We start from the raw sequence: 21,562 nt of genomic DNA, 5'->3' as shown, positions 1-21,562 counted from the left end.
AGGCTGAGATGGCTGGCGCGGCCTCTGCTGTTCCCCCGGTTCCACCTCCTCTGTGTGTTCCAATCCACGCCCCTTCAGATGTGCCGATGTGTGGATTTCTCCACAGTCCTGGTGTGTTGGGCGGGGGAATCGCTGTTGAGTTATGGAGATTTTACTAGCTGTGGCTTGAAGGGGAGAGACAAGAGGAGCATCTCACAGTACCGTGATGCTGACCTCACTCCTCTTGTCATAGTTTTAATTTGCATTTCCTAATGGCTAATAATGCTGAACATCTTTTCATGTGCTTATTTGCCATCTGTATACCTTCTTTGGTGAGATGTTTTCTTATCTTTTGCCCACTTTCTAGTTGGATTGATTGGGGTTTTTCTGTTGAGTTTTGAGAGTTCTTTATATAATCTAGGTAATAATTGACTCTTAAGATTCCAAATCCACAGAGAACATAGACATAGCCTTGCTTCTTTTATTCCGTAACAGAAGTCCATGAGGGCTCCTGTCTCGTTCTTACTTAGGATGGAGTCTTCCTCCCCATAAGGCTGCGCCCAGGCTCGCATGGAGGGAGGACGTGCACAAGAGCTGGCTCAGTCCTGGTCATCCATGGCCTCAGAAAGCCTCCTCTCCACCGTCTTTTTCTCTTCAGGTATTGCTCACCTTTGATGACCAGTTCCTCCTGACCGCTGCTGAGGACGGCTGCCTGTTCACCTGGAAGGTCTTTGATAAGGATGGTCGGGGAATCAAGCGAGAGAGGGAGGTGGGCTTTGCCGAAGAGGTGCTTGTTACTAAAACAGACATGGAAGAGAAGGTAAGAGTCAGATCTAATGAAGGGGGACCTGGAAATTCCTTACCAGACTGCCTCCAAACTCCTCGGACTGGCATTTGAGGCCCCTAGAGCCTGGCTGCACCCAGTGCCCAGCGCAGACTCCCGCGGCTCCCTGAACATTCTCCACCCACACCACCACGCTGTCCTCCTCGCTGCCGCTTGATTCTGTTTCCTCCTCACCCCGCCTGTTCTGCCACACGATCATCTTGACTTACACTGTGCTGCACCTTGAGCCTGTGAGCTGGCTTTCCTTCTCCTCCTGTTTGAGAGCAGGAACCATGATATACAATTCTCTTGTGTGACCAACAGTTTCCAGCACATGCTAGGCACGTGGAAGACAATCAATAAATATTTATAAAATTGAATGGACAAAGTGAATATGCCAGTTGTACCTGTGAAACTTAATAACTGCTAGTGGAGCCTTCCTTTTTTAAAGGAAAAAAAGAGGTATTTAGGAAACATTCCTGAAACCCGATCCTCTTAATAATAAACAATAATAGAAAAATAACCAAAAATTTTTTAGGTCTGCCAAGAACCAAGCATGATGCTAATTACTTTATAAGTATTTTTTTTTTCATTTAAATGTCACAACATCTTTATGAAGAAGATACTCTTATTCTCCCATATTTCAAGAAGTGAGTTTGGAGAGGTTGAATGATGTGTCCAAAGTCACAGAGCTAGTAAGTAGTAGGACCAGAGTTCTGATCCAGATTTATTCTGGAGCCTGCTCTCTTCATCACTAACAGAAGGGCCTTCCCTTCTCTTAATGCAGTAACATTCTGTAAAGATGCATTTTGCAGAACTGTGAGCGCCTACCTCTGTACCACACTCCCTAAGGGAGAAGATGAGTGGATGGCAAACCCACGAGGCTCACAGAGGAATCCCAAGGCTATGTACTCATTGCTGTTCATCCAGCATCCAAAGTGCATTTATTGAATACCTACTGTTTACTAGGCACTAGGGATGCGTGTGTGAAAAGACAAGCCTGGGCCCTGTGATCAGGAAACTCAGAGTCAAGTGGGGGATAGAGAGAAGTCCAGCCATCAGAACAGCAATGCCAAAACAGCCTGAAAGCAAGATGTTAGGTCCCTGGCGTGTCCCAGAGCTCCCTTCTAGAGCTGCTTGGAAGTTTCTGCGGGAAAGGCAAAGTGGGAGGAAAGAGTGAGGGAGAACCTGTGAGAGTTAAGGTCTGACCTGCTGCAGGCAGGCAAATATGTCTCCTCCTCTTCCTTCTTCTCTCTGTTTTCTTCTCTCTTCCTCCCAGAGGGTAGGGGGAGAGACCAAATGGGAGACACCAGTCTGCACCAAAAGCCTCAGGTGTCTGGGCTGCCTCCTGACCGCAGCCCCCAGCTGGGCCTGACAGAACTGCTGCCAAGCTGGATTGCCTAGTGTATGTACTGCTCGCTTCTTGAAACTCCCTTCTCTCTCAGCATCTGAGACCACACCCATTATTCCCTGTAAGCCTCTCAGAGTATTCCTCCTAGGCTCCCGGCTCCCTCCCTGGCTCTTTCTCACATTTGCCAGAATTCCCAGCTCTCTTTTTTTCCTTTATATTCTCTGACATTCTTTGTAACTATCTCTCAGACCATGATTTACACACTCATTCAGTCATTCACTTATTCATTCATCCAATTAGTATTTACAGAAGGGTCTGCTAGGTGCCAGACACTGTACTCAGGTCTGGGATTACAGAAATGAGACATAGAGGGTCCTTTAGCTTATAGCGTGGGAGGATGTGTGGGTAAAATCAAAAAGGGAATAATGGGTGTTATGAAGGAGTGATGCTGTGGGGGCACAGGGGAAGAGACCTGACCCAGGCCGGGTGGCGCCAGAGGAAGTGAGCCTTGCACAGAGCCTTCCGGAACAAATGGGAAAGGGCGTTCCACACTGAGGAATGAGCGTGTGCAGACAGAAGAGAGAGGTTGCTTTGGGAAAGATGCTCCTAGCTAGGTTGGACTGAAGAATGGAAGGTGCACCAGAGAGACAGGCTGGAGAGAGAAATGGAGATCGTGAGGGGCCTTTTACACCATGTTTTAGATGAAGGACCCATTAAGTTATGGAATGAGTCGATCGATTTCCATCATGGACAGACTAATCTACAGCAATGTGGAGAATGAATTGAGGAAGGATGATGAGCAAGTGTCTCCAACGCAACATGTCAAAAACCAATACATTTATCATTCCCACCAATACATATATTCCACTAGTCCACAGAAGACCCCCAGCATCCCTTATTCATCTGATAATTATTTTTTTAGTACTGACTATGTTGCTGGTCCTGTGATAGGCTCCAGGGATAAAGTATTGAAGCAAGACAGGCCAAGTGCAACCCACAGGGAACAATCTGGCTGGGGAGACAGTCTCCATCCATGGTCCTCTCAACTTCACCCTACACCCAGGCAGTCACCACGTTCACTAAAATCTCTCTCTCGAATCTTTTCATTCCTCTCTGCTCTCCCACCCCACCTCCCTACAGGCCCTTACCATCCCCTATCTGGATTATGTGGTCCCCTCCCAACTAATTCCTCCCCCTACTTGCCATCAGTCCTTCTCTAATCTAGCCCATGTTGGACATTGCCATCAGAGAGGTCTTTCTAAAGCCCAAATCAGCTTAATCAGGTTAGGTGAGGCGTACCTTCAGAGGAGGCCCTCTAGGATAGAATCCTAATTTCTTAGCTTGGCCTGCAAGAACCTTGATGGTCTGACCCTGTCTCAGCCTCTTCTCCCTCTGCCTCCCACCCACACCAAATGACAGATGGTACGCTGACCAGGCATCCTCGCTCTTACCCTCCTGACTTGGCACATGCAACTTGTGTTCATCCCTCATCTCGGTACTTCCTGTGTACCAGGACTACACTAGTCTTCAGGCCAGGAATGCAGAAATGATATAAAACGTTCCTTGTTCTCGATTCAGCCACGGGCAGCAGGGGAGACAGACCAGAAAAGGTGAGATAAGGATGTGTAGGGAGGAATCATAGGCGAGCAAGAAGAAAACACCTGTGTTCTCACCCACTCTGTCATCAACATTAACTTTTTTAGGAAATGAGTGGTATGCGTATCACAGTATTTTTTGAAAACATCAGCATCGGTGAATACAGTAGATTGGAGTAAGAAGACACTATATGTAAGGACCAGCAAGGCAGGAAGAGTTAGGACCTAAATTAAAGTAATAATATGCCAAAAGAGGCATCACAAACATCGAGAGGGACAAATTGACAGTCCTGGGAACCACCCGGCTTTGGGCACTCATCACAATTTGTAATGATATGTTTATTTAGCTGCCTCCAAAGATTATAACTTCCATGGGGGCAGGAATCATGGTTCAACAAACATTTTTTGAGTGCCTACCGTGTATCAGGTACTGTTCTAGGTACTTGGGATACATCAGCAACCAAAACCAACAAAGACCTCAGCCTTCTTGGAACTTAAATTCTAATGGGGGAAGAAGACAAAAGACAATAAGCAAAATAAGTAAATTATATAATATACTAGAAAGCACAAGGTCTAAGGAAACAATTAAAAGTAGAGCAGAGTAAGGGGGGGGTCAGTGGTGCTGGGAATGGGAAGGAGAGCGTAGCAGGATCAAAGAGTGTGGTCCAAGTAGACCTCATTGAGCAGGTGATGGTTACGCATATATGAAGGAGATGAGAGAGTTATTAGCATAATGCCTGGCATGCAGTAGGGCTCACTGAATATATGTTGTGAAGTTAGAGGAAAAAGCTTGTATGTCTCCTAGTTTTTAGTCTATGAGTCTTGTGGGGAAAAAGTGATGAGTTCTGGTTGAGACACATGAGTTGGAGGCTAAGCAGAGCTGCAGGTCTCAGAGAGCTCAAGGGCACAGGTTTAAATAGTCCGATTCACCCCCATGTGAATGTTCTTGATTCTGGTGTCCTTCTCCTAAAGGCCCAGGTTATGTTGGAGCTGAAGACTCGTGTGGAAGAATTAAAGATGGAGAACGAGTATCAACTTCGACTAAAGGATATGAACTATTCGGAGAAGATTAAGGAGCTAACAGACAAGTTCATCCAGGAAATGGAGTCCTTGAAAACAAAAAATCAGGTCTGTTGAGAGACTGAACCAATAGCCACAGATCACAAGAAATTTCCTATTTACTCAAGATGGAACCAGCATACACTCAAACAATAAGATATACGATAACATGCGATTTTAAAACATAGCTGATAACGTCAGAAATGCTTACAACAAAGTGCTAAGTGGGAAAAAGCAGAATATAAAACTGTCTATAGTGAATGATATTAATTAGGTAAAATAAATACACACAGAACAATTTTCAAGGAAATAGCTAACAGTGTGATTATCTCTGGAGGTTGGCATTATGGATAACTCAAATTTTATTCTTTATACTTTTCTGTAATTTCTAAATTCTCTACAATGAGAATATGTTACTTTTATTATCAAGACAAAGATGAAATGGAAAGGAAACAAGAAAAACAAAGTATAGAAAGGGAAGAGCTAGCGGAAGATTGATCTCTGGGTTGTCAGTAGGTTAAATAAAACTAGTCCAAATGGTCTTCCTATTGTTAGGTTTGGTCCAGGGCCCTCCCAGAATAATTCCTTTGTTCTGCGCAAATCTGACTGGCCCTCCATCCAAACCCCACAATTTTTTGCTCAAAGGATATTTGTTTTTTTATGCTATCTCCTGACTCACACGAGGCAGAGAGTTTGACTAAAAAAAAAAAAAAAAAAAAAAACCCTGGCTATTAGTTTTATTATTTCATTCATTTAATCCGAAAACATTGATTTGGTGCCGTTTGTAAGCTAAGCACAAAGTTAGGTCCTGGGGATGGCCCCTCCCCTGCCTGCAAGGAGCTTTCCTGATTGATTAAGGAAAATAGCTTCTTGGAAGCCAATGCATTGACATAGCCAAGGATTTAGTTGGCAACAGTGTACAGACAACAGAGGATTCAAGTGAATCCTTAATTTTTCAAGCCAAAAATCCATTTGCTGTGTGTCCAGAACTGAACTCATCATTGACGAGACCCATTTCGTGGAAGGATATAAAGAGAGACAGCACAGAACTTTCAGAGCAGAATGTAATGTAAATAAAATGTGAGAGCTTGCTTCTTGCTCATACGACAGGGCTTGGTGCAAAATAAGGGCTTCAGACACGTTTGGGAGTGAAGGAGGATGGCACTTGTAAAATATGGTCTTGCCCTAGTGGTGCTTTCAGCAGATGTATAGAAATGAGAGCGTCTGAGTCTGTGTTTTAGGTTTTAAGAACAGAGAAAGACAAGCAGGATGTGTTGCATCGTGAACGCGTGGATGACCTCCTGGAAAAGCAGAGCCGGGAACTGCAGGACCTGGGTGAGTCCTCACAGAGGCCGCGTGGTTAGGGAGGGGCAGAAGTCTGACAGTCCGCCAGACCTAGGTGATATGGCACAGGTAATATGGCTTTGTCTGTAAGCAGGCTGCATGTGTCCCCTGGAAGTCCCTGTGCTTTGTACTCCGGTATATTTACTCATTCATTAAACATGTCTTAAACCCCTACTGCATGCCAGTAGGAGACACAGCATTGTGGGTTTGGAGCTGCCTTGGGCCCCAGATCCACCGTGTCCTTGCTGTGTGCTCCAGACAGTCACCTAACCACACCAAGCCTCAGTTGACTCTTCATAAAATGGGGCTACTAGTACCTGTTTTGCACACTCAGGACATTCTTCTTGGCCCTGAAGCCCCAAGCACCCCTCTGTACTTTCTTGGAAACCTTTCTGCCTAGAGGGCAAAGGGAGGGAGTTTGGCTGCCCAACGAGACAATAGAGTGGGGGCCTAGTGAGAAAGATGGGCAGGCATTTGAATCTTGGGTTTGGAGGCAGATGCTCTAGCTGGTGGTGGAGGGGGTAGAAAAGCACCTAAGGCCCCTGGGTGTCCCTGAGGTTGGTGCCGCTGTGCCACCTTAAATCCCTTCCTTGCTTCTCTCCAGAATGTTGCAACAACCAAAAGTTGCTCCTAGAATATGAGAAGTACCAGGAGCTGCAGCTCAAGTCCCAGAGGATGCAGGAGGAATATGAGAAACAGCTTCGGGACAATGATGAGACCAGGAGCCAGGCCCTGGAGGAGCTGACTGAGTTTTACGAGGCCAAACTGCAGGAGAAAACTACCCTTCTGGAAGAGGTACTCCCAGGAAGCCAAGATCTGCCCCCTTTCACGGTGCCATCCTGCAGGCCTGGCCTGCGAACGGCCCAGAGCACTGTGGGCACCCTCGCTTGACCCCTTTCCCTCCGGCAGGTGTTTCCTTCAGCCTTGTTCTACACTGTTTATGCATTTGTTTCTCTGTGGACAAGGGGACTCAGTCAGCTGGGAGGTGCTCAGTTCTCGAGACTGAAATTCCTTGGATAGACTAAGTTCATGCCTATGGTTGTATCCTTACTGTACCTTCAAGCCGTAAGAACTGGGAGAGCTCCCTAGAAGAAGCTTATAGAACCTGGAGAGGAACAAGGGCCCTGAAGGATGGGGAAGGTGGTTGCCTGAAACCCGTTAGCAACTTCCTCTGTCTTATAAGATGAAATCACTCCCTCACTGATTTAACAAGCACACACAGTGTCTTATTGGTTTACCAGCCTGGTGCTGAGTGGTCAGGAGAAATAGCACACTGGCCTGGTTCTCAGTCAGGCAAGGGAGGCGGTCACATAGACAGACACTCATGATACCCACAGAGGCAGACACAGGACAGTAGGAGAATGCTGACAAAGGCACTGCCCTGGCCTGCGAGGTCAGGGAAGGCTTGCAGGAGTTAATGAGTTCCAGGAGGAATGTAAGTTGGAATTGACAGGAGACGGGGAGGTGCAAGAGGGAAGGGCATCCAGGCAGAGCAAAGTTACAGAATGTTCCAGCTGTTTGGGTTGCTAGAATATCTAGTTTCCCAAGATGAAGACGAGGTTGGAAGAGGCCAGATGGCCGCCTCTTCTGTGTGAAATTGCAGCAGATGGTGGGGGACAGGAGTCATGAAGGTGTGGAGTGATCTTTGAAGGGAATGACGAAGGAAGTGACCAGGAAGGGGACTGGCAGGCATGCAGCTGAGGGCCCAGCTGAGGTTGAGACATGCGTTCTGGTGGCATTAATCCTCCAGGCTGTGCGCTTTCCCACAGCAAGTAGGTCTGTGTGTGAGGAAGACACACAGCAGCCCTGATGCATAGCCGTGGTTTACTAAGTAGTGCCACAGAAAAATAAAGGTCTTCTGGTGACTAGCCACTGGGTCCAGGCCAGAGAGGGGTCAGTAAAGAACCAAGAGCCTGGAAGAGAGTGGAAGAATCAAGACAGGACCGGGGGACGTGGTGAGGCTGAGAGCTGGGCTGGCATATCTGGGTCCAGCAGAGAAATCGCCTGTGCTCAAAGGGCAGGGCCTGCATTTTAAGACTTCACAGGTGGCACCATTCCAGGGCATGGGCCTGGGAGAGGGTGGCTGAAGCAGAGTGGAGATTAAAGGTCAAGGCACCAGGAGACATTATAGGATCCTCTGGAACCACTCCCGATCATGGCAAGGAAGACCGTGAGTCAGCACCCGGAAGTCCTCTGTGAACTGGGCAGGTATCCACGCAGTGGGGGATAATCACAGTGAGGACAGAGTGGAGGTCTCCTGACAGCAGGAGCCTCGGAGCAGGCTGAGCCCTGACACAGGGCAGTGGGAGATAAGGGAATTCTACCCTCACCTGAGCCCGAGGCATTTCCACGCTTGCACAAAGCACCCTGACTGGTCCCTGCCCACCTCCCCAGCCCCATTTCCACCTGCTCCTGTCCAGCTCCCTCACATCCAACAATGTGGAGCAGCAAGAGTTTCCCACACAACCTCTGCGCCTCTGCTCAGGATCATCCCTCTTCCCCTGGCCACTTGTACCCATCCTTAAGGACTCAGAACAAGAGCCAACTCCTGGAGGAATTCTTCCCTAACTCCTCTCCCCTCCCACAGGGCTGAGCACCTTCCTCTGTGTTCTCAGGGCCCCCAGACTCCTCTCTTCCACATGGCTTACACAGTGACATCATGCGTTTACTTCTCCTCTTCCTCCCAGGGAGCTTCTCCAGGGTAGGGACTGTGTCTCGCTTGTCACTGATTCTCAACACCCAGCACAGGGCCAGCATGTTCCAGATGCTCCAGAAATGTTTGTTGACATCCAGTGAGCTGATCCAAGCTCTGCCTTTAGGGATAATGAATCTACCAGAGGGGAGAGAGCCTGGTCTTCCTCCCAGGACCTCCCACAGGGATTACAATGCATTTCTTCTTTTGGGTCAATAGATTTCAACTCAGAGCTTTCCTAGGTGGCTTCCACCTGGCATGCCATCCTCCTAACCTGGCTAGGCTTCTTTTACCTTTTAGCAACATCTACCAGACCAAGAGCAAGGGTCTGCAGGCCACTCTAGCCTGCCGATAGAGCAGACCTTGCCAGGCTTCTGTCTAGCAAGGGTCTGGTGCCCAGTGATGGGGAAAGAGAGAAGTGTTTCTCAGGAGGCTGTTGAGCTCAGTTTTAAAACTATCTCGTCTCTTTTAACCCCCAAAGCACTCAGTCCAGGGGGCATACATGCAGCCTAGGAGAATGCCAGGGTCAGTATGAGAGGAAAGCGATTGATCCTGACCTAATCTAAAATTTCCTCCACTTAGTGGAAGTAAGCAAAGGGGAGTCATGCCCTAGTCACTTCCCACACTCCACTGCCAGCGTCTGAGCTCTAGGCTTTTACTCATTCTGCACCAATTATGTACTAGATACTGTGCTGGGTAGTGACAGTGGTGAGCAGAGAGATGTGGTCTTGCCATCAAAGAGCTCCCCTGCCAGTGGAGGAATCTGTCAAACAGGCAATTACAGTATAACTTAACGTGACAGCACACATACAGGCCTCCCACCGGAAGTGATAGCTGAGCGAAGAGCTGAAGGAAGACCAGGGGAGAGCCACAGGAAGAGGGCTGAAAGCAGAGGCAGAGCGTGCGCCAGGGCCCAGCAGCTGAGGAACATGCGCATTTGGGGAACTGAAGTTAGTTTGCTCTGGCGAGAGATTGCGGTAGGAGTGATGTCTGAGGCCGGAGAGTTAGCCAGAGCTAACTCATGTGGAACCTTGTGGACCCAGCTCGAGAGTCTGGACTCTATCCTGAAGACAAATGTGAGCCATGCAAGGCTTTTAAGTTGGGAGTGGCACCATCAGGTGTATGATTTAGAGAGCTCCCCTTGCCTAGAGAATAGGAATGGACTAGAGGGAAGCAAGACGGGGGCAGGAGGCCAGTTAGGAGACTGAGACAGCTGTCAAGCCAGAGATGACGGCGGCCTGGGCAGTGGTAGAGGCATAAAGAGAAGTGGATGGGTTTGAGAACCCTGTGAGAGGTGAAAAGGGCAGGAGTGATAGGATTAAGGAGAGGGAGGGCAGAATCAAAGATGCGCTCATTCATTCAGATATTTACTGAGTACCTGCTGTGCACCAGTGTGTGTTGTACACTGGGAGGGCAATGGTGGGCATAATAGGGCTTCTGCCCTCGAGGAACTTACATCTAATGGGAGGGACTATCAAGTAATTTCACAAATAAATATACAATTATAACTGTCACAAGTTGAGTGAAGGAAGGATAGAGGGAGCGTGGGTGTCAGTGTGAAGAAAGAAGGGAAGGCAAAAGGACAGACAGGAAGAAAGTGGAAGGATCAAGAGACCCATGGCCTTGGTTTCTGTTTCTGGAATAACACTTGGTCTCCCATTCTCCTTGGTAAGCCTCATACGCTCTTCCCGTCCCAGGCCCTCTTAGCACAAAGGTGTCATGTGCCCTGTCTCCCCCAACCACACACTCTCCTCTGTCTGAGCCAGGCGCAGGAAGATGTCAGGCAGCAGCTGCGGGAGTTTGAGGAGACCAAGAAACAAATTGAAGAAGATGAAGACCGAGAAATCCAAGATATCAAAACCAAGTATGAGAAAAAGCTTCGGGATGAAAAAGAGTCAAACCTGCGGCTCAAAGGAGAAACGGGCATCATGAGGAAGAAGGTATCGTGCTGTTTCCTGAGAGGCCCCGGGAGTGGACAAGGGGCCACTTGTCCTCTCTCTAGAGCCTCTTGATGAAGACAGTCCATCCTCACTCAAGGCTGTGGGACAGGATCTTATGGGACAGAATAGTGCATCATCCCGTTTGGCCTGGGAAACTCCTGAACTGTCCCAAATTCTGATGGGGAGCTCTTTAAATTTACAGACCGTCAGGACGAGTGGAGATGAGTTCAAAGATTCTGGTGGTCCTTGTTGTTGCTCTTTGTATCTTTAGTTCAGCAGCCTGCAGAAGGAGATTGAAGAGCGAACCAATGACATTGAGAGCCTGAAGGGAGAGCAGGTGAAGCTGCAAGGAGTCATTAAGTCCCTGGAGAAGGACATCCTGAGCCTCAAGCGGGAGATCCAGGAAAGAGATGAGACGATTCAAGATAAGGTAAGGGCTCGTCTTCTGTCCTCCCTCGGCTGCCTTGATGGACCCAGACAAGGAGGACAAAGCTCAAGAGGGAGAGGGTACCTGGCTTCTTGGATCACATTTGTTTAATTTGATGGGGGATGAGCGGTCAGTGAAGTGCCTGCTGTATGCTTTGGCACTGGGCTCATTGCTATAAACGCATCACATTCAGTTCTCCCAACAACCCAGGGAGCCATGAGCAACCCAGTTTTATCACTCAGGAAACTGAGTCCCAGAGGTTAAGTACCTCACTCAAGGTCATACAGTTTATAGGTGACAGAGGTGGCATGGGAACCTGAATCGGCTGACTGCAAGGCCCTACTCTCCACCGCTCCAGGCATCCTAGAGTGACCATCCCCGTGGACTGGGGGCTGTTCACCTACCCCATTGGCCCCACCATCCCCCTGATCAGGGAGGAACTCCCCTGTGGTTGGCCCTATAACTTCCCATACCCCAGAAAGCTGGTATCACATTTCAGGATGCCTTTCCCACAAAACACTTAAAAGACAGGCACGTCACATTTTGTGAGGCAAACCACCTCAGTATCCAGATTTTCATATGATCCTCTTGAGCAAGTCCAGGCTCCGTGCCCTCTTCTCCATCACCTCTGCCACTACTGCCTTCATCGGCAGAGTTCTCCAGCGGGTGAGAATGTGGGCTTCAGCACTGGTTCACTAGGTTCCAGCACAGGCTCTTCCGTGTGCCGGTCACAGGACCTTGGGCAGTTTCCCTTAGCCTTTGCTTTCTCACCTGTGAAATGGGGCTCCTCAGGGAGTCTGATAAGGATGAAACGAGAAGTTCCTGCGTGTGCATGTTTGTGTATGTGTCTGCACATTCTTTTGTAGGAAAGGTCCAAAGCTCTCCAGATTCTCAAAGGGAGGTTTGGACAAGAGAGGTTAAGACCTCCTGTCCTAGAAAATTGCAGCCGTCTCCTGATGGGTCTCAGGGCCTCCCTACCCGCTTCCTCCCCCGCTCCCTGCCACCATACTCTGTAATTATGTCACTCTCCCACTTAAAATTCTCTTATAGCTCCCCATTGCCTGTGGCAGGGGTCAGCAGACTTTTTTGTGTGAAGTCGAGGTAGTAAATATTTTAGTCTTTGCAGGCAGTATGGTCTCTGTCACAACTACTCATTTCTGCCGGTGTAGTGTAAAATCAGCCTTAGATAATACATAAATGCATGGGAGTGGCTGTGTTCCAATAAGACGTTACAGAAACAGGCAACAGGTCAGATTTGACCCTAGGGCTGTAGTTTGCCAGATCCTGGCCTCCTGGATAAATTCTAAATCCTTTAACCCAACATGTAAGACCCTTGCCTCCCTGCCCCGCTCCCCTCCAGCCTCATTTCACACTTCCACCATGAGCCACCACCTTACACTCACACAAGTTATTCTCAGACCCTCAATACATACTCCGCTTTCTGTGCCCTCCTCTTTTACAACACCTGTCACAGTGTAGGGTGACATTTGTTGACACATCTGCTTTCCCAGCTAGTGTTTTCTCCTTAAGGACAGGGACTGTATTGTATTTACATTTGGAATCCCAGACCTTGGTGAAAGGTCTTCATGCGGTAAATGTTTGGCAGATGGATAGACCTACATTCTAATTGCTGTTGCCTTGCAACAAATTACCCCAAAACTTAGTGGTGGAAAACAACTGTTTCATTATGCTCACAGAGTCTGTGGGTTTGGAATTTGAACAGGGTACGACAGGATGGCTTGTCTTTGTCCCCAGTGTCTGGCGCCTAGCTGGGCCTCTGTCAAGGGTGACTCAAGCCGCTGGGGGCTGGAAGATCAGCAGCCACGGGCTTCTTCAGTCACATGTCCAGCCCTTGGCCAGGATGGCTGGGAGGCTGGGCTCACCTGTTACTCTCGACCAGAAACCAAACATGCTCTCCAGCCTGGAGGTCTCAGCGTTCTGGGACTTCTTACATAACTGACAGCCTCCCCGAGACCACGTGTCCCAAGATAGCTGGGTGAAAGCTGCTTGGCCTTTTCTGAGCTAACCTGGGGAGCCACACAGCATCACTTGAGCTGCGTTCTCCGGGTTACAAGCAAACCACCAGTCCAGCCAGATGCAAGAGGAGGAAGTTAGGTCGTACGTCCTGGCAGAGAAGCATAAGTCACATTGAAGAAGAGCATGTGGGACAAGAGATGCCATCGAGGCAAGCTTTGGAAAACAGAATGGGCCACTCTCTATATATGAGTGAGTGAGTGAATGAACCAAGTCCTGGTGCAGAAGCAAGCAGCCAGTGCTGCAGCCCGTGAGAGAGCCAGCCTTTGTACCCCCAGCGGGGAGAGCATCTGTGGCCTCCTCAAGCAGGAGGTCACAGGATTTATGTTCTTTTCCTGAAGGGACTCCATGTCCCAGGGCCTCCTGATAGCTCTCTCACTTCTCTCTCGTCTCACCCACAGGAGAAGCGAATCTATGACCTGAAAAAGAAAAATCAAGAACTAGAGAAATTCAAGTTTGTGCTCGACTACAAAATAAAGGAGCTGAAGAAGCAAATAGAACCTCGAGAGAATGAGATCAAGGTGATGAAGGAACAAATACAAGAGGTGAGAAGCCATCTGTGACACCCTGGCCTCTGATACCCGCTGCCCCTTCCCTGACTCTCCATGGCTGGCCTGGGGGGAATGGAATGAGGCTCCCCTCACAGCCCCTCCCTGCTCCCAGGGTGTGTGCAGCCTCCATTCCACAGAGGATGCCACAGGGAAGGCCCAACCAGGGGCTCAGCTGTGCAAAAGTGAAAAGCTTTGGGATCTGCTGCGGGCCCTTGGGGTGGACTTTGGCCCTACAGGCGCCTTGGTGTGCTGCTCTGGACCCTCAAAGGGAAACCTCGGCTGTTGGGCCTTCAGCCACCAGGGGGCGTTGTGTACCCAGCCACCAGCCTGGTGCACAAGAAAGCACACCCCTCCCAGTCAACAGTTTTTCTCAGCCTGGAAATGTTGGTTGGGGCCCTAGGCAAGGCGTTTCATGTTTGGAGTAAACCTGGTAAAGAATGGGAAGTCATCAAAGGCTCTCGAGCGGGAGGGTGGCATAATTGTGTGTGTTCTGGGGAGCAAACAGGATAAAGGTAGAGAGGAGTGAGATCAGAAGTGAGATTAGACGAGATGGACAAGAGCTGCGGAGAGTCCAGTGAAGTACAGGTGTTCCCCCTTTGGCCCCTCTGTCCCATACTCACTGCATTTCGTCATGACAGCTTTACCTGTCAGCCTCCGCTCCCTGGGCAGAGAGAGCTGAATGCCTGACTTCCACCTGCACCCCTTGCCCGTCCCTCAGTCAGTGGCAGCGCCAGGTGCCCACGGCAGACACGGAGCACTCCTCTCCATTTTTACCTTCCCGTGACTCCTATACCCACTCGTCACCAAGCCTATCTGATGGATTTCCAAACGATACCTCAGATCCAGCCCCCCTTCCCCTCTGCTGCCATCACCCTGGTCCAGGCCTCTGTCATCTCTCATCTAGACTTAACTCCAGCCTCCAACCTGGTCTCCATATAGAGGCCACAGCAAACCCCCAGTGGTATCCCATCCCACCTAGAATAAAATCCACACTCGGTGCTGAGACCATGAGGCCCTGCCTCTCCAGCCTCGTCTCCAGGCTCCCTCCCCCTGCTCCAGCCCGCAGCCTCTCTCACAGTTCCCAGAACAAGCCCAGCTTTTCCCATATCAGGACCTTTGCTGCTCCTTCTGCCCAGAAGGCTCCCAGATCTTCACGTAACTGGCTTCTTCCCATCTTTCAGGTCTCAGCTCACATGTCACCTCTTCAAGGAAGCCTTCCCTGATCTCCCTATCCAAAATAGCTTCCTGCTCCGCCTCCATTTTCTCTAATTGTGCTGAGCAAGGATAACAAATAAAAAGGCATCAGAGAGTGTTGATGGCCCAACTAGAACGGGATACGCAAGAGCTATGGTGGGGAAAAGCAAAAGCCTTTTCTCTACTGCTTCTAGACGGCAGTAAAGAAGCCAGGTGGTGGGATCAGTCCAGGGCTGGGGGCTGGGGGGCAGAAAGGCTATGTCCTTGTGGCAGTGACTTTCTCCCTAGCCTCTGGGATAAGGAAGGATGTTCCCAGCTGATCACAGAGCTGCCTCCTCTCGACCTGCTGCCATTCTTGAATGACTTCAGGCCCAAAAATGGCAGCCCAAGAAGAAGAGAGAAAGAGCAGAGGCCCCACCTGCCTGGAAAGTCATCGTGCCGCAGGCCCCTGAATTCACTGCCGCATTTCTCCCTCCTCATTTGACATATTTGTCAACTGGATTTAAGGTTGGGTCAGTTCTTTCCACCCCAACACACCAGGGAGGTTATTCACTTTCCTGTCAGTAACTGGGCCATGGCATTGGTCCTCAGCAGAGAATTCACCTGCACCTTGGGGGTGATTCAAACAGAGCCCCTCCTACCCCCATCCCCACCCCATGCCAGTTGCTGCCAGGGCTCATATCTGGGCCTGATTCCTCCCCCAGGGGCCTCTGACCTTAGGGCTTCCTCTGGGGGTCAGAGCCACGTTTGGCCCACCCATGGCGGATCTCCCGTGAAGTTACTATTCCTACGAGAAGGAAGCCATAAGCCCTCGGCTCATTTGTAGAGCTGAGACCTCTGTGGATGGAAACGTGATACTTCCCTGATTCGGAGACCTCCACTGTTCCAGCTTCTCTTTGATGAGACATGACTATCTCCTTCCTAGGGGAGAAGTTTCCAGAACCTTGTCATTTTACTTCACACTCTTTAATTTATTCATCTAGTGCAGAGTTTCTCAACCTCAGCACTGTTAACATTTCGCGCTGGATAATTCTTTGCTATGGGGCTGTCCTGTGCATTGTAGGATGTTTAGCAGCATCCCTGGTCTCTACTTACTAGGTGCCAGTAGCCACCCTCCCCCTCCCCAAGATGTAACAACCAAAAATGTCTCCAGATGTTGCCAGATGTCCCTAAGGGATAAAATACCTCTCCCCTGCTCCCCGCATTGAGAATCACCGAATGCAATGAATAACACATGGCAAAGTAGATGGCATTTCCACACCAGGAAATGGATGCTTGTTCTCACATCCTAGGCTAGTCTCCTGCCTGTCCGGCCAGCTACCCAAATTTGACATATTTCACCATTTTTCTATGAAATAGATTTTTTTTTTGAGGTAACATTGATTTATAACACATATACATTTCAGGTGTACATCATTCTATTTCAGTTTCTGGGTAGACTACATCGTGTTTACCACCCGGAGACTAATTACCATCTGTCACCGTACACATGTGCCCTATCACCCCTTCCGCCCTCCTCCCTCCCCCCTGAAATAGATTAGTTTTATTCTCAGCATGGTTTGGGCTTTGCCTGTATCACCTTTCCGACCTAATCTGTCATTGCTGACTTTAAGACTGTAGAGAAAGAGGCACAGCCAGCTGCAGGCACTCAGACATGACCTTGGAGAAGCCCGTTTCTCTCTTCCAGCTGCCATTTCCTTGTTCTAGGAGAACATCACCTCTCCTGGGCCACAGCGGGAGCCTGCTGACTGTTCTGCCTGGCTCCAGTCTTGCTCTCTCCAGTAGACCCTCCACATCAGGACTTCCAAGGCATAAAACAGATTGTGCCAGTCTTTGGGTAAAACACGTCAGTGGCTCCCTGAGCTTTGGGGATAAAGGCCAAACTTCCTACTGGTTTAAACATCTGGCCAGGACAAACGCTGAACTTCTCACCATTCAAGCCCTTGCCCTTGCGCCCTGCATGACCCAGCTCAGCTGACCTCTCCAGCCCCTCTCCGTCTTCCTCCCATGCACCCCTCCTGCTGCCACCCTGGACCACTTGTAGCCTGCAGAGTTGCACCAGGCTGCCAAGGCCTCTGGTCCTCCTGTGCATAGCTGTTCTCTCTGCCTGGAATTCTCCTTCCCCGTTTTGTCCTCTAATGCCTATTCCTCCTACAAAACCTGACTGAGCGTCCTTTCTCTGGGTGCCACCACCTCACCTCTGTGCACACACAGGGCCTTCTACCTCAACCGCAGTCAGGGTTTGTCCTGTTCCACCTTAGCTTCCGGTTTACTTCTGTTGTCCCTCTAGAGCTGAGGCTTCTTGAAGACAGAAGCTACCTCTTAATCAGTTCTGCATCCCTACACCTACGACGGCTAGCCCGCCCTTTCCAACATTCCTTCTTTAGCTGTGCAGATACTCACACTCACAGTGTGTCCTCCATGAGGTGGCTTTACATAGCTCTCCCAGCATTGCACGTTCATCTCAGAAGGCAGCTGTTTCAGGCCCTCCTTGCTTCCCACCCTGTGCACCCTCTGCCTTCTACCCTTGCCATGCATTCATTCATTGATATGAATATGTATTGAGTGCCGCCTTTATGCCAGGCATTCAGTCAAAGGGCGGCTCTGTCTGTACAAAATGCTCCCAACAATGAGAATAACATTCTTCTACAAGCTGCCCTTTCACGTCCAGAACGTGGTTGTGGCTCATTAGAGCCTCCTGGTACCCCAGAAGGTGGCCAAGAGCCTTGAAATCAGACCAGAGGGCCTGGGATGCACTACCAGGACTACTCCACTCAGCCATGAAAACAGAGTAAACCCTTCCATTCCCCTCAAAGAGTCCACAGGCCTCTCTATTAACAGGAATACCAGTGTCCCCCAGATTTAGTGTGTAAATCACACATCACCCTTTTGCTTTTGGCAAAAATTAGGTCAACTGAGAGCTCACCTACAGCTAATGTCACCCTAATCAGAAGATCCAGTTGTCATTCACATGTCTTTGGTTCAGACAAATGCAACAATGAATAACGGTCTTTCAGAAGCTCACTCGTGGTTTCTTCTTTTTCTTTTGAAGATGGGACACTCTCTTCAGTTGTACCTCTTAAGACTTTTTCAACAGAATGATGAGGCTGAGGTTCCTTCTCAGCTTCCTCTTTCCTGTTTCGTGCCTTTGACTGGGGATGCCTACATGCCGGCCCCTCTAAACTTTCTGCTTTAGAATCAACTCTGATGACTTGTGGCCCAAAGGGTCAAGATTCACTAATACAACTTCACAAAGTAGGCAAGGAAGGTGCTCCTTTGCAGGACCCTGCCTCAGGTTAGAGTTGAGGTTCCGGTACTTGAGAGTTACCAATTTCTAAGGAATTCTAGAAAAGAAGGTAATCAGCATGGTTGAAGGAACAGGGAAACTGAGGGGGAAAATTTCCTAGCCTGGCTGTAGAAACATATGATCTGGGTTAACATATCAGCCAAGGGGGTGGGGGCTTTGGGCATGGCAACGAGTAGGAAGAAAGGTTTTGTTCCAGAGGACGTGGGTGGGAACCAGAAAAGAAATGCCCAGGTATGAGGGGAAACATTCCCCCTGAAAGACTTCAGGTCTCAAATAAGTTTCACTCTCTTACTTTCTTACTCTTGATTCTTTCTTCCCTTGTTCTCTCTAGATGGAAGCTGAACTGGAGCGTTTCCATAAGCAGAACACACAGCTGGAGCTGCACATCGCAGAACTGTGGCAGAAATTAAAAGCCACTGATCAAGAGATGCGCAGAGAGAGACAGAAGGTGCGAGGAGTTTCGGAGTCTGGCAGTTCTTGGATTCGGGATCTGGCATCTCTCTGCAGCAGGCAGCTGGCTTCTAAGAGACAGAGCCAGCCCATTGCTAAGATACATTCCCATTTTAACTCACATCTTCCCTTGCTCATCACCCTGCCTGGTTTCAGACCCATGCAAATTTACGTGACTGAATCCATCTGAGACGATAAAACAACTTTGGGTAAAGTGATCAAGGGGGTGGGAAGCCAGTTCATAAGAATGTGCACAGTGTTGGCTTGTTCGCCTAGGAAGAAACATGCTTAGAGAGGTCATTTGTAGTCAGTGGTTAAAGGCCTTGACTACCACAGTGCCGAGGCTAGGAAGACCTCAAAGATCATCTAGCCCAGTCTCTTTGTGTAACAAATAAGGAAAGCGAGGCCAGAGAGATTAAGAGGTTAAGAAACTTCACCCAGCACAGCTACTTGGTACATACAGAGCCCATATCAGGAACCAGGTCTTCTGGTCCCGGGCAGGACTTGGCAGCACCCTCACCCTCGGGCACAGGGCATTCCGTAATGTTTATTGAAACAGACAGAATTTTTCCCTCCCCCACATTAAATATGGGCTCTGTGCTAGGTCATACCAGAAGCTGCAGAGCTACAAATGTGAACTGACACAGATCCTGCCCGTCACAGACTGAGGAGGTCAATAGCTGCTCTGTGGCGTGTGCAGAATAATTATAGTGCAAGATGGAAAATTGTGGAATACGAATAAAGGGCTATGGGAGCACAGAGAAAGGAAAGACTCAGTCACGGGTAGAGGATGATGGGCATAGAGAAACCACGATGGAAGAGGGAAGACCTAGCTCAAGGTTGCAGATGAACCAGTCTGCCCAATTTTGTAACTTTTTCCCTACCCACTCACAGCAGCTCTCAGTAAGGATGACACTGGATGAGCTGATAAGGGGGACATGGAAGCCCTGGCCCAGGAACCACAAGAAAGAATCAATACTATCCATCTTGGCTCAGAAGGTAGTACGGGCGACCACTTACGCCTCCTTTCATCTTTTAAGGCCTGTGGTCCTGAGAGGAATCCAGAGCCAAGAAAAGAATCCATTTGTGTGGCCCCTAAGGATGAAGCACAATGTGAGCCCTTCAGGCCCGGGGCCCAGCCCAGGACAGGTGCATGACAGTTGTAGTACCTCCGCCTCTCGGCTGTTTGCCCATCTAGGTCTCTGTGCCCAGTATGGCCCCTGGTGGTCAACTGAGTCTTGTCCCTTTCTGCTGCCGTTAGCAGTCCCTATAGTGCTAGAAGTCAATGCCTCTGCTTTCAGGAGCGGGACTTGGAAGCGCTGGTCAGGCGGTTTAAGACAGACCTTCACAACTGTGTGGCGTATATCCAGGAACCCCGGCTGCTGAAGGAGAAGGTCCGAGGTCTCTTTGAGAAGTATGTGCAGCGGGCAGACATGGTGAGCCCTGCCTCCCGTTCCCGCCCTCGCCCTCTCAACAGGGTCTCCCCTCCCTCCCTGACAGTCCTTTCTGCCCCATCAGGTGGAGATCGCAGGGCTGAACATGGACCTGCAGCAGGAGTATGCCCGTCAGCGGGAGCACCTGGAGAGGAACCTGGCCACTCTCAAGAAGAAGGTGGTCAAGGAGACCGAGCTGCACCGCACCGATTATGTCCGCATCATGCAGGTACCTGCACACACCCCGCAGCCCCTGCAGAGGCTACACATTCAGGGGTGAGAGGGCCCGTCCTCAGGGCTCCCCAAATGTCCCAGGGACCCACTAGCGTTCCCTAAAGCTTTCTCTTTGACTCCTCTCCTCTCACCTCCTGGAGCTCATCCCCTGTGACCATGGCCCAGAGCCCCGCCAAGAAGGTTTTCTAGGCATTTCCATGCTCACCCCTGCCCCACCAATGCCCCTTCATTTCTCCCTCCCCACTTCATTTCACCAGGCACCCGATACTTTTTTTCCGCCCCATCTTTAGCCAAAGCCCTCCTGTCTCCTGCCTCACTCTTCTCATTGACCCCTGTCCCCTCTGGACTTTGTCCACGGGACTTTAGCTCCCCCGAGTCACTCTCTCCTCCTCCTCTCCTGTTTCCAACTCATACTTCCCCTTACTTTGTTTTGCTGCTTTTCATTCTGCTACCTGCATCATGTGGGCCCTGCTGGCGCAGTCTCTCCTCTGAACACGCCCGTCCCACCGCCTCTTCTGACTTTTCTGGTGCCTCAAGTCCCTACCCTTATCTCTTGGGTCCAGCGCTAACACACCCACCTGAAGAGTTGGCCTCACTCCAGTTTAATGAGCTCTCCACACCCACTCCCAGGATCCTTCCTGACCCCATTACTGCCGCCTCCACTTATGCACATTATCAGGACTGCCAGGCGGGATTCTCCTGCCAGATTTCTGTTTGGGTGTCAGTATCATCTGAGACAATTAACGTAAGTTAATATCAGAAGAGAACATCAGAATCACATTTATGAGGCACATACCTTTTTATGTTCATGTTTCTTTAATGCCATAATTCAAATACTGGAATGGGGATGGGCTCTAGGTGGATTGAAATAAACCAGTTCCCAGCTTGGCCAACCCATATACAGCTGGGCTGAGCACACTGCAATTCAGGCTGGACACGGGCACAGCGGGTCTCATGCCATCTTACAACCAGCCCCTGCTTCAAAGCGGCCCACGCATCAAACCACTGCCCGGCTCCTGGGCCGTGAAAGCAGTCAGAGGCCGAGAGACAGGAATGGATCTAATTCCTGGACCAGGGGGACTGCAGGAGCAGTCGTCAGCTGGTGACATTGTTCTCATCTGTGCCCTGCCACCAGAGCACAGGCCTAAG

At 49.7% G+C, this 21,562-nt stretch overlaps 1 protein-coding gene and 1 long non-coding RNA gene across 5 annotated transcripts in view; one reads left to right on the top strand and one right to left on the bottom strand.

Annotated features, from left to right (window-relative positions):
- The window catches only part of CFAP57 (cilia and flagella associated protein 57), a 93,287-nt gene that overhangs the window by 38,653 nt on the left and 33,072 nt on the right, over window positions 1-21,562 (top strand). For 3 of the 4 annotated variants that reach the window (XM_046662754.1, XM_046662753.1, XM_046662756.1), the window contains 10 exons: window positions 638-799; window positions 4,721-4,876; window positions 6,049-6,142; window positions 6,756-6,946; window positions 10,610-10,783; window positions 11,055-11,213; window positions 13,646-13,789; window positions 18,628-18,744; window positions 20,048-20,182; window positions 20,265-20,408. In XM_046662754.1, the coding sequence (XP_046518710.1) occupies window positions 638-799; window positions 4,721-4,876; window positions 6,049-6,142; window positions 6,756-6,946; window positions 10,610-10,783; window positions 11,055-11,213; window positions 13,646-13,789; window positions 18,628-18,744; window positions 20,048-20,182; window positions 20,265-20,408 (1,476 nt within the window). Of the gene's footprint in view, window positions 1-637; window positions 800-4,720; window positions 4,877-6,048; window positions 6,143-6,755; window positions 6,947-10,609; window positions 10,784-11,054; window positions 11,214-13,645; window positions 13,790-18,627; window positions 18,745-20,047; window positions 20,183-20,264; window positions 20,409-21,562 lie in introns of those variants that run through there. The other variant, XM_046662755.1, reaches the window with a different exon arrangement.
- LOC124240082 (uncharacterized) lies at window positions 658-20,923 on the bottom strand. Its single transcript, XR_006888762.1, has 3 exons — window positions 20,838-20,923; window positions 10,745-11,063; window positions 658-776 (listed from the first exon to the last, which is right to left on the bottom strand). It is a non-coding gene; the product is annotated as an uncharacterized LOC124240082 (long non-coding RNA).

The sequence above is a fragment of the Equus quagga genome, chromosome 5 (genome assembly GCF_021613505.1).
Source record: "Equus quagga isolate Etosha38 chromosome 5, UCLA_HA_Equagga_1.0, whole genome shotgun sequence".
NCBI classification, from domain to species: Eukaryota; Metazoa; Chordata; class Mammalia; order Perissodactyla; family Equidae; genus Equus; species Equus quagga.
Note: the sequence above shows the minus strand (reverse complement) of the source record. Positions and strands in the feature narration are given on the sequence as shown.